This window comes from Rhinatrema bivittatum, chromosome 5, assembly GCF_901001135.1.
Source record: "Rhinatrema bivittatum chromosome 5, aRhiBiv1.1, whole genome shotgun sequence".
NCBI classification, from domain to species: domain Eukaryota; kingdom Metazoa; phylum Chordata; class Amphibia; order Gymnophiona; family Rhinatrematidae; genus Rhinatrema; species Rhinatrema bivittatum.
The window spans coordinates 99,563,944-99,576,209 of record NC_042619.1 but is presented as its reverse complement, the minus strand read 5'-3'; the positions used below and the strand labels follow the sequence as shown (position 1 = coordinate 99,576,209).

The window sequence follows — 12,266 nt, the reverse complement described above, 5'->3', positions numbered from 1 at the left end:
CCAACTCTTTGCGGCTCTATTCGCCTGATATCCTTGCTTAACATAGATTTGAAGCTATTAGCCAAAATTTTAGCTACAAGATTGAATGGCTTCATAGCCTAAATTGTTCCCTCAGATCAGGCCAGCTTTATTCCAGGGCATATGGCAGCAGATAACGTATGCAAGAGAACAGATATTATCTGGTGGGTTAAACAGCAGAGTGCCCCCCATTGGTCCTTTCCATTGATGCAGAGAAAGCATTTGACTTGGTCCACTGGCCCTTTTTGTTTAAAACCCTAGAAAAAATGAAATTTGGTGTATTTTTTCTTCAGTGGCTTGAATTATCTTCCATTATGGTCTAGAATTTGTAAAGACCTGGAAGAATGGAGCTGCTATCACATTTCTTGGGTCGGTAGGATAGCAGCCATCAAAATGAATATCTTACCGAAACTTACCTATCTTTTTCAGACTCTACCTGTGAATGTGCCAGACTATCTATTGAAAGCTTGACAAAGAAGGCTAATGAATTTTATTTGGGGCCTCATTTTCTAAGCATTTTTTCCATGGACACAGAATGGAAGAAAAACGTTAGTAAATCAGACCCTTGGTTAGGTAAACCCCCCAGGGTGACAAAGAGAGCTTTATTTCAGCCAAGGCAAGAACTGTTGTGAAAGGGCCATTTCTACCATTTAAGAACTCTGACAGTAAAGATTTAATTTTGGACACTGAATCTGAGCCCCCAGAGTCTTTTGGGACACTCACATCTTTCAAAGCTGATAAAGACCTGTTACCCCCCCCAGGACAACAAACTGAAAGTCACCCCAGCCATCTTCGGCCCTGGAGGATTATGTTCTCCATCCCTTTCGAAAAGAACCCTGTCCAGAGATCTCTGTACTGTGTCTGAATGGGAGAAAATTAAAGGATTGGCCCCAGAACCCTTGTGTGCCTCTGCCCTCCTGGTCCCTAAACCAGAGAGGGGGGTTATATAAAGTGGCACCCAAATAAGGACCCTATTTTTACCAGAGCCCTAAAGTGAAAGAACTGTGTTTTGTGATATTTGTGATAGTTTTTGCTGCGTTTTGGAGTGAAACTGCTGAGTTTTGGCAAACTGCAACATTTGCTAAAGATGGCCAATGTTCCCACCATTGGGGCATCTTGCAGGAGCTAAATGCGCAAAGTCTACATGAGGATATTGGTATTGCGCATGTCAGAGAAGCTGGCCGTGGCGCCAGAGTCACCAAACTAATTGTGCGCAGCTGCAAAGGAGTACTACATCATCATGTTATCCACGTTGGGGATGCAGTGCCATGAATGCCTGAAAAGCATGAGGAGCCAATTGCCGTGCAGACGCAGGAGAAGAGAGAGTCATGCATTCTCACTGTGCTGAGCACTAGTTTGCTACAACAAAACGTTTTCTTCAAATTGGATTTTGACTTCACCAACCAAGAGACTACCGGATCATGCGAGATTGCCAAAGGGCCGTTTCACAATTCCTTACAGAGGACCATGATTTTGCTGGAAACTATTGCTCCATCCATGATTCAAGTATGGTGGCCATGCCTCCAGTGACCATCTGTGCTTGCAGCCAAAAATTGTCTGGAGCACCAGTACCAGTGGGTGCCACCTCTGAGTGGTTTTCATCACCATATTGCTGCTGCAACCATTCTGTCATCAACCATGGTCCGTAAGTACCATCCTGAACAGTGCATTGAATATCCTGCTGCTTGTCAGGTGACCAGTAGAGTATGGTTGGTGTTACAGTGAGCGATTTCTCCATATGGGCCTGGAATGCGCATGTTGCCACATGCAGCAGCACTGGAGACCAATCATGCTGACCTGTGAGGGGTGGCAAGCCCTCTTGTTCATCAAGAGAATGACCCACACCTACCTGCCATGTCATTGTTCCTTATTATGGGTGGGAGTTACTCCTTGGTGAGAGAGCCAGAACATTTGGAGCTCACCCGAAAACCGCAGCTGTCCATTTCCTTCAGCAGTGAAAGCAGGCCAAGTAAGTCTGACCTGGGGCCGCCTAGCACTCGAGAACTGGGAGTGCCTTGCATTAAGGATGCAACCTCTATTTTTTTCACATCTAGTCAACGTGGACAAATCTCAACTGGGCAGACAGGATAGATCATTTTGATCTTTGTATGCTGTCATTTAGTATGTTACTATGTAAGAACACTGAGGTCAATATTCAAAGCGCGTTCAGTGCTATTTATCTGGATAAGTGTAACTTATGCGGCTAAGTAGCAACTGCTGAATATGTGCCTATGTTCAGCAGCCACTGCTGCTTAGTCATATAAGTCATTTATGTGGCTAAAAAGTTAGCCATATAACTTGTGGGCATGTAGTGGGCGGATCAGGGTGCAGAAAGTTAGCTATATAAGTTATGCGGCTAACTACCAATGCTCAGTATAGATGTGCCATACAGCAGGTCTAAACTTAGCTGGTTATAACTTATCCAGCTAAGAGCAGATATATATGCATATATTCAGATGTACCGTTGAATAAACCTTGTAACTTAGCCGGATAAGTTATAGCCTGCTAAGTAACTTCAAAAGCCAGCTTTAAATAAAGACCTACTAATTTTAGTCTCTTCTCCCATTTCATGCTTTTTCATGCAGCATCCTGTTACTAGAAAGAATGGACATTACATCTTTTCCTGTCCAGGCTGGCTGTATGTTTCTGAAGCAATATGATTGTAAAGCATTTTGAGGGCAGTTTTCATTGTGGCAATGTCTGTAGATACTTTTTACATAGTTTTGAAAGTGAAACTGTGCACATATTTTCACTTTGAAAATTGCCTAAAGAAAAAAGTACCCACACACACTTGCACTTAATTGTGCCTTGGGTACCTTTTCCAATTAAAAACAATTCACATAGTTTAGAAATACAAAATGAACTGTTATTGCGCTCCTCACACCCAGGAATGCCTTCATTCAATTTTCAAATAGCCCAATGGTTATAGGAAATTATCTTTACCATGATCCACTCATCTGGATGTAAAGTATTAAGTTGAATTATTATACTCACTACAATTTTCTTCATCTGCTCCATTTTCACAGTTTTTCACACCATCACAATGAAAGGCACGCGGTAAGCATGTTGTCTGATTTCCACATGGAAAATAGCCTGCTTGGCAAACTGGAATGTTGGGGTTGACAATAACATTTGCATATGCTGAAGATATAGAGAAAATATTTAAATTACATTACATATTTTAGTAATATTGAGTGGGCTCTGAAAATCAATGGTATTTCTTTACAGAAAGTGGTATCCAATTAACTCCTAATTCAGCTTGAGCCTAACATGAAAAATATCTTCTCCCTAGGCAATAATATACTTTATTCTTCACACTGATGGATCTTGTAGCAATAATGTATTTCTCTTTAGCTGTGCTCTGTAAAGGAAAGCTGTGCTATTGCTATGATTGTGACCTGTCCTGTCTATTTTTTGTAAGGCTGTCACATATCGGCACAAGAACTCAGAATGCATCCTTCCACACCCTTTACTGTTCCACTTTGTATGACAAAATTAAAGTATTATCCAAAACTCACCACAACTATACTTAAGTGATACTATATATAAAAACACCTGGATCTAATCATTTAGGACCCCAAAAGATTTATATATATATATATATGCTAGAATCACTCAATAACTCTAAAAACAAGAGAACTATGAAGAGGAGGTGTGTTGATAGTTTCATATAAAATAGCAACCCCTCACCACCTCGGGATACAGGTGCTATGATGTACATATAATCATAAACTGTCAACCACCATCTTCCTACTAATGTTCTTCTGTTTTCTTTTACATATATCAAAATGTAGTCAATTATTGTAATTATGATATCCTTTGCATCTATGTACAGTCCTTAAACAACACTCCGTATGTGTTATAAACTGAAATTAAATCATTCATATTCCTCGGCCTCAATGTCTTACTGTATTCCCATCTTTCAGCAATACTTTGTGTATAAAAGCTCCAAGCAAATTAATATCCTCATGTTCCATCCTACCCTCTGATTAATTACTGGTAGGGAGGTTGGTTGGGAGGTTGGTTGAGTGCTGCTATTCTTAGAGGTCGATATTCAGTAAGCCGGCAAGTGGACAAGATATCTGGCTAAAGCTAGCTGGATAACGTGTCTCGAATATTCAGAAGGACATTTATCCTGCTGAATATACTCGCTTAAAGTTATCCAGTTAACTTTAACCAAATTATTTTAAACTTAACTGGCCAACTTTTGAATATGGCCAGTAAGGTCTAAAGTTATCTAGCCTTGTGTGGCCGGATAACCATCCACTTAACAAGATATCTTCAAAAGATATCTTGTTAAGTGGCACTCCTGTAGAAAAAAAACCTTAACTGTGGGCCTCCTAACCTGAGTCCTCCCCTCCCCTCAAATTTTATCCAACCCTTGCTGGCTGTGATCCTACCTCCCTTCTAAACTCCTTCTAAACCAACATTTCAGTGCCAGCCTTCTAGGCCTCTTCCCTCCTTCCCCGCTAAATATTAAAAAAAAAAATATTGCTTCCTTGTCACCCCCCATTCTGTTACCCTTCCCCCGAAGTTCTCCCACTTATCCAGTGCTAGGCTAGGCTGAACAATTGTGCTCTTGGGGGTGAATTTTTATAGAACGGTGTGCGTCAAAACTGGGAGATAACTGAGTATAACTGGCTGGCACTCGTTCAGCAGATTTTAAAAGCCGTCCTTGTACATGCATATCTCCCAGTATGCACACATATAGGACCTTCCAAAAAAGGGGCGGGGCATGGGCTTTCCGGGACTTTAACATGAAATGTGAGCATAAGTATTTATACACGCAAGCGCATGCCGGGGTCTCCTACCCCGTAACTTTACTACTGCTATGGATAGTGTGTAAGTTGTAAAAAGAAATGTTGTAAAAATCTAGACTTAGTCAGTGGGGTTTTAGGGCTCGGTGCTAAGGAGGCTCTTTAACTAGGGGGGGGGCGGTTTCCTTACCTGGGTGAATTATGAAAAAACTGTGGAAACTGGTAATTACGTTGCGCACGTTTCTAATGAAAGCCCTCCACCTGCACAGGAGAGGTGGCATTTGCACATTCACGCATGCATCCATATAAAATTGTGCGAACATGCACGCGCGTGTAGCCTATTTTATATCATGTGGCATATACACGCATTTGTTATAAAACGGCCTTGTCCTTTGACGTGAACTGGCCAAAGGCTTACGCGTGTGTATGTGCGCCCGCGTGCCGGTGTCAAAGTTATCGTAATTTGGGATCAAAGTATACTGCAATCCCAGGTGTCAAAACGGGGACACGATTCAGGACCTGGGTGGATGGGAGGGCTTCGGGGAAAAGGTAGTGGCTTCAAGTGGAATGTGCGGGGTGGTGAGTAGGCAATATTTTGTTTTAGTATTTAGCAGGGAGGGAGAGGAGACAGGCTAGATGGCTGTAGCCGAGATTTTGGTTTCGAAGTGCTTTGAGAGGGATCATGGCGATCAGGGGTTTATTATATTTGGGAATTGGGTCGGGAGGCCCATGGTGACGTTTTGTTTTGTTTTTGCACTATAATTGAGGCCCAAAAGAGTGAATAAAAAACCAAACTAAATCCAAAAACAGAAAATTCACTCATCCAGTTAAAGCGAACAGAAACAAAACATTTCTATTTACGGTATGACCACAATATGTGATATGTCAAATCGAATGTCGGTATAGAAAAATAAATAAATAAATAAATATCTCTGGCCACTGACACAGATTACATGTTTCGTGTCTGTCAGAGCACTAATAATTATAATCATAGGTCATATCCAATCACTGTGAAAATCATTTTTTTAGAAATAATTTTGATAATGCAAATAAAATGCACTTATCTGGAAGAGTTGAATACAGAAATCAGGAATGCAGCTGACAACAGATGGTAAAGTTCTGACACTAATTCAGTGTTTCAGAAACTGAATTTCTGCATCAGGGGTCACAAATGATGTCTCAGTCGTTATCACTAGCAGAGCACTTCCTGAATAATAAAATCCTTATGTTGTTCCAGAAAAAAAAATCTCTTTTTTCACTTCCAGCACTTGATATCTTTCACGTTCCTATAGATAAAAATGTTGTGAATGAAAGTAATTGCACTCTTAGCCATTCTTCAGGAGATGTGTAATCGGGCCTTTTCAATTATCAATCCCAAGTGATGGAATTCATTATCAGACGTAAAGATCTTCGGAAAAAAACTAAAAGCTCTGATTGTTGAAGCTTTGGGTGTAGGTGAGGAATAATTATTATAACTGGTTTTATCTCTATTTTTTTAGAAACTCAGCTACAACATTGTTAATATAAAAGCAAGACATATTGTTTATGACAGTGTTTAGTATATTGAGGGCTGATCTTATTATGATTTTACTATGTTTTATGTTATTTTATTATGATATAATCTGTCCTATATTTTTTACTTGCTTATCTGTAATCCGCCTAGCATGAGCTCATTTTAAGAGAATATACATTTTTTAAATACATTAATTAAAAAATGCACAGTATCACAATAGATTCAGATGTGCACACAGATTGTCAAAAGGTATATCCTGTAAAACATAATCTAATATATTGTTATCATAAAGCGTCTGTAGGTTGGAACTAGCTTTACATAGTTAAAAAAGAGCATAAGGCATTCTCTGGTGTATTGTTGTTATCTTGAAATACAGTATCTGCAGGTTACTGAAGCTGACTGGGATCCCTGAGATCAGTAAATGCATGACAAAAATTACAATTGTGCTGAAAATTAAAGTGAAACCACATAGAACACATGAAGTAAAGCAAAAAATTCAGCAAAAGCAAGTATATCCTCATCTAGGGTTCAAATAGTTGTGGAGGATGGCCTGGATTATAATTTTATTTATTTATTTATTTATTTGTTGAGTTTTATATACCGTCATTCGGTAGAGCCATCATAACAGTTTACAAAAATATACATTTTTCTTAGCAGTTGTGATTTTGTGCCTTTTTGAATGATTTAGCACTCACCTACTTTCATTTACAACAATTTTTTAGCTATAGGAATGTGAAGGATATCTAGTGCTGGAAGTGAGAGAAGAGATTTTTTTCTGGAATGGATGTGCTGGACAACATAAGGATTTTATTATTCAGAAAGTGCTCTGCTAGTGGTAATGACTATTTGTGACCCCTGATGCAGAAATTCTGTTTTCAGAGCACTGAATTAGTGTTGGGATTTTACCATCTGTTGTCAGTTGCGTTCCTGAATTCTATATTCAACTCTTCTAGATTTTGTAAGTACCTTTTATTTCTGTTATCAATAGTTTTTTCTAAAATAATGATGCTCACAGTGACTGGATATCATCTGTGATTATAATTGTTAGTGCCTTGAACAGACAAGATACATAATTTGTGTAGAGTCAGCAGCCAGAGATACTATGGTCATGCCATAATTAGACAAGTTACTCCTATGAGAGAATTTGGATGTTTTTGTTTTTTTTCTACAGTAGTGCCACTGAACTGGATATCTTTTGAAGATATACGTTTAAGTGGCTGCTTATCTGGACACACAAGGCCGGATAACTTAGGCTTGGATTTATCAAAATGCACTAAATATTGCATGTGATAGAAAAAGGAGTGTGTTTTATAGTAATAGGCAGTTTATTGCAATTTGTGCTAATACCTATGTGAAGGTATAGGTTAGCACAGATAAGTACCAGAATTGTGGTATTTCTTACATACAACCACTGGGGGGACCATGTTGAGAGAGAGAGAGGGAGAGGGAGAGAAGGAGAGGGAGAGAGAACCTAGCCGTAATGTGCTTACACTAGATAGGTATTTATATCTCTATGGGAGGCCCCCCTAGTAACTTGAGGTGAGGTTTAGGTATTAGTGTAGAGGTTCATTCAAGGTGAGACATACGAACAGAACAGTGCTCTCTTGTGAAGATTTAATGACCCTCGGAGTGAGGAAACTCACTCAAAGATGATATTTGTGCAATGTTCTCTCAACCTTGCTTGATGGACTCTCTAGACTACCTGGGTAACATCAAGCTAGGTTATCTTAATTTTTTTTTTTTTTGTTATGTATTCAAGCAGACTTACACAGCAACTCTATACTACTTTATTCAAATGTTGTATGCTTGATACTGTAATTTCAGAATGAATATATTTGTATAAAAGTATACAGGGCATTCTTAATTTGTTTTAGAAGTTTACCACAGGTTACATATTTAATACATTTTACCTACCGGACTCCTACAAACATCTTCCCCGAAAACCACACACAGATCATCTACAAGAGAACGAGCGCTATCACTTGCCGGCCCCACCCTATGGAACAAACTCCTCATCGGATTAAGGACAGAACCATCAACTCAATCATTCAAGAAAAATCTTAAAACCTGGTTATTTCACAAAGCCTTTGCAGCAATAACATGACCTCAATCCCAAACCGGATATCCTCCTCAACAATCTATAATCAATTACCGTCAATTCACTCTAACTCCTACCCCCTTCCCCCCCCTAAAAAAAAAACAAACTCTGACTCTTCTGCAACTTCCACCCCATTGACTTTTTGCCCGCTGCCAATCTACCATAGCTATTCCGCTGCAACAAACATGAGAATTTCCCCAAACTTCCCCCCTCCACCCAATGTACACCGAACTGTCTCATATTATTCATACCCAGCCTTGTTCAACCATCAAGTAATCATCGTATTAACTTGTAATATATAACAATTACACCTTGACCATTTGCTTAACCATCGATCTTTCAGCCTTAAGTAGTTACAACGCTCACTATTATAAACCAAAGGATGTACTGGACCATCAGCCAATGATACATGTTCACTTGTAACAGATAAGAACTGCACCCTGACCATTGGTTTAACTTGTTTCTTTTAACTTTTATAATGCTTGATGTATTTGACAAAAGGGATCACCTGGCTCCCTACCCTACTTAGCTATTCGTTAATCGTTGTGACAAGTGGCACTTAGTTTAACTTAGTTTACTTTAACTTTATGATTTAACTGTTTTATACATTCCATGTATTTGACATAAGGAAACGTCTTGTTTCCTGCTCCCCTCAGTTGTCTGTAAACCGTTGTGATATGTAAAATCGAACATTGGTATATAAAAACAAACAAATAAATAAATAAACAAGAAATACTTGGCCTCAGCAGATATCAGCATTGGTACACTTGAACTTATTTTAACAGGACAGTTATAAAATTGACAAATAGCGGCAATTTCCTTTCAAAAACATTCTGTTTTCTTCATTTCAGAAAGTCTGATTCACATTAAACATGCTTATCACAGCTATGTACTGCTGGGGGAAATAATTTGTAGCTTGCATTTTAGTTTGCCTAATGTCATAATGACAGATACGATATGAATTAATTCTATTACTTGTATGACCATCAGGGGGCAGTACAATATTATCTCTCCTGAAATTTCCACTTTAGAAATTAAATTGAGATGCAAGGGGAACGAGTTCAGATATGCCTGATATGATGGAGAAAAAAAAACATTTGTTTACATTTCCACTTTGACTATTATGAACAGGAGGCTGAGCCTGCTCACACTTTCACGGGTTCAGTGTTCAGCTCTCAGAACTTTGTTAAAGGTTCCACAGTTATAGAAATCACAGTTCATACTATTAGTATGTTAACGTAAAATGTGTTTGATTTTAAACTGAAACTGCTAGTGCATGCTTTTCTAGAATCTAATTAACAAGCTCTAAAAACAGCAGCATGGTATTACCCTAATGTGTAAATGCTGTTTTGGAAGTCTGGAGCAACTTGAAATCACGATTTTTAGAAAAGAGTAAAATGTTATATTTATGTTAGCTATACTGATCTAGTACAAGTGTTTGTTTTTTTAATATCATACTCAGTACATTAAAGTTTATAATGCACACTAAGGGCTAGATTTTAAAAGCCCTGCGCGCGTAAATCCTACCTGGACAAAAATAATTTCCTATCTGGAGTTCATTTCTGTGACTGTTGTTAGTTTTGAAGGGAGAGGGAGGTGATGGGGGGCTAACTTTTTCTGCATTTTTCTTTTTTGATTGGGGAGTGGGGCCGTAGCTTATAATGTACAGGTGCCTCCCTGTTGCTCATGGTTCAGAGGGTTTATATTCAATGGGGGGTTGGTCAGAGAGGGGGGGAGTTGGGGCGGGTGGGGAGTGTAGGGGGAAGGGGGGAGGGGGGAGGAGTAGTGGGGTGGGAGAAAGGAGAGGTGTTCTGCAGATGGTTTTGGCTGTCCCACTGTTATGGCACTCTCCAGTGTATTTGGTAATTACTCTGCTAGGGCAGAATGCCTGGTTGGGGCCTAGGCTGGGAAGCCTCGACTAGCTTTTTCATATGTTACGCAAACAGTTTCACTTTCTCTTGTGCTTGAGTGGAGACGTGTGAATGGCTACAGCCACATGATGCGTGGGAATGTGTGTGGTATAGGATCCATGGTTAAGCATTTTAAAATACTGCAAGCCATACAGAGATGGAGGGTACATATTAGAGATGTGAATCGTGTGATCGATCGTCTTAACGATCGATTTCGGCTGGGGGGGGAGGGAATCGGATCGTCGTGGTTTTGTTTTTGTAAATATCGTGTAAATTGTAAATCGGGGGAGGGCGGGAAAACCGGCACACTAAAACAACCCTAAAACCCACCCCGACCCTTTAAAATAAATCCCCCACCCTCCCGAACCCCCCCAAAATGCCTTAAATTACCTGGGGTCCAGAGCGGGGGTCCCGGTGTGATCTTTTACTCTCGGGCCTGCAGTGCGTTGTAGAAATGGCGCCGGCGCTACCTTTGCCCTGTCAAAGGTAGCGCCGGCGCCATTTTGTTTTTTGTCCCCTGACGTCAGGAGCGTAGGAGATCACTCCCGGACCTCCGCTGGACCCCCAGGGACTTTTGGCCAGCTTGGGGGGGCCTCCTGACCCCCACAAGACTTGCCAAAAGTCCAGCGGGGGTCCGGGAGCGACCTCCTGCACTTGAATCATTGGCCAAAAGTCCCTGGGGGTCCAGCGGGGGTCCGGGAGCGATCTCCTACGCTCCTGACGTTGTTTTGCCGTACAAAATGGCGCCAGCCATAGCATATGGCCGGTGCCATTTTGTACGGCAAAACAACGTCAGGAGCGTAGGAGATCGCTCCCGGACCCCCACTGGACTTTTGGCAAGTCTTGTGGGGGTCAGGAGGCCCCCCAAGCTGGCCAAAAGTCCCTGGGGGTCCAGCGGGGGTCCGGGAGCGATCTCCTACGCTCCTGACGTCGGGGGACAAAAAACAAAATGGCGCCGGCGCTACCTTAGGGCAAAGGTAGCGCCGGCGCCATTTCTACAACGCACCGCAGGCCCGAGAGTAAAAGATCACACCGGGACCCCCACTCTGGACCCCAGGTAATTTAAGGCATTTTGGGGGGGTTCAGGAGGGTGGGGGATTTATTTTAAAGGGTCGGGGTGGGTTTTAGGGTTGTTTTAGTGTGCCGGTTTTTCCGCCCTCCCCCTTCCCCTCCCCCTTCCCCCGATTTACGATTTTTGACGATAAATCGGGGGAATTCCTATTGTATCACGCTTCTAACGATTTTTGACGATTTAAAATATATCGGACGATATTTTAAATCGTCAAAAAACGATTCACATCCCTAGTACATATAGCAATATTGCAGGAAACGCATCTCAGTGCCACTGAGCATAGTAAATTATGCAGACAATGGCTGGGTAAGGTGTACTCGGCCTAATCAAGTTCTAAGAAAGCAGAGGTAGCAATTTTAATTGGGAAGACGATTCCTTTTCAAGAGACCCAGATCACCGCCAATGTTGATGGTCATTATGTCATTGTGGAAGGCACTCTGTATGGGAAGCCAGTTGTGCTTTGCAATATGTACGCCCCAAATAATTATGATCATGTGTTTTTCCAGAGCCTTGTAAAGCTTTTGGTGCCACTCATGAATATCCCGATGGTGGTTGGGGAGGGGACTTCATTTGTGTGATGGATAACAGCTTAGACAAGTTGCAACCTGCGCCGGCACCGTCTCAGAGTTTAAATAAGGGGATCCCATATCTTTGTTCTGCATTAGATTTGGTGGACACTTGGCGGATGCTTCACCCTTTTCACAGAGAATTTATACACGTTTCTACGGCACATGGTACCCAATCTAGGATAGATTACCTGTGAACTGGCTGTTAGGAACTAATTTTAGACTTCCACTGAGAATGAACTGGAACATTTTCCTTCTTGTAAGAATTTGGGGTACCTTTTGCACTCCTCTTTGAAGGAGATACCGAAATATCTAAAAGATGGTTTGCTAGA

The 12,266-nt window shown here is 41.0% G+C and overlaps 1 protein-coding gene across 1 annotated transcript in view; it reads right to left on the bottom strand.

Moving 5' to 3' along the window:
* RXFP2 (relaxin family peptide receptor 2) overlaps nucleotides 1–12,266 on the bottom strand; it is a 213,145-nt gene that overhangs the window by 167,593 nt on the left and 33,286 nt on the right. The window contains exon 2 of the mRNA XM_029603167.1: nucleotides 3,013–3,159. Coding sequence (XP_029459027.1) covers nucleotides 3,013–3,159 — 147 coding nt within the window. The remainder of the gene's footprint in view (nucleotides 1–3,012; nucleotides 3,160–12,266) is intronic.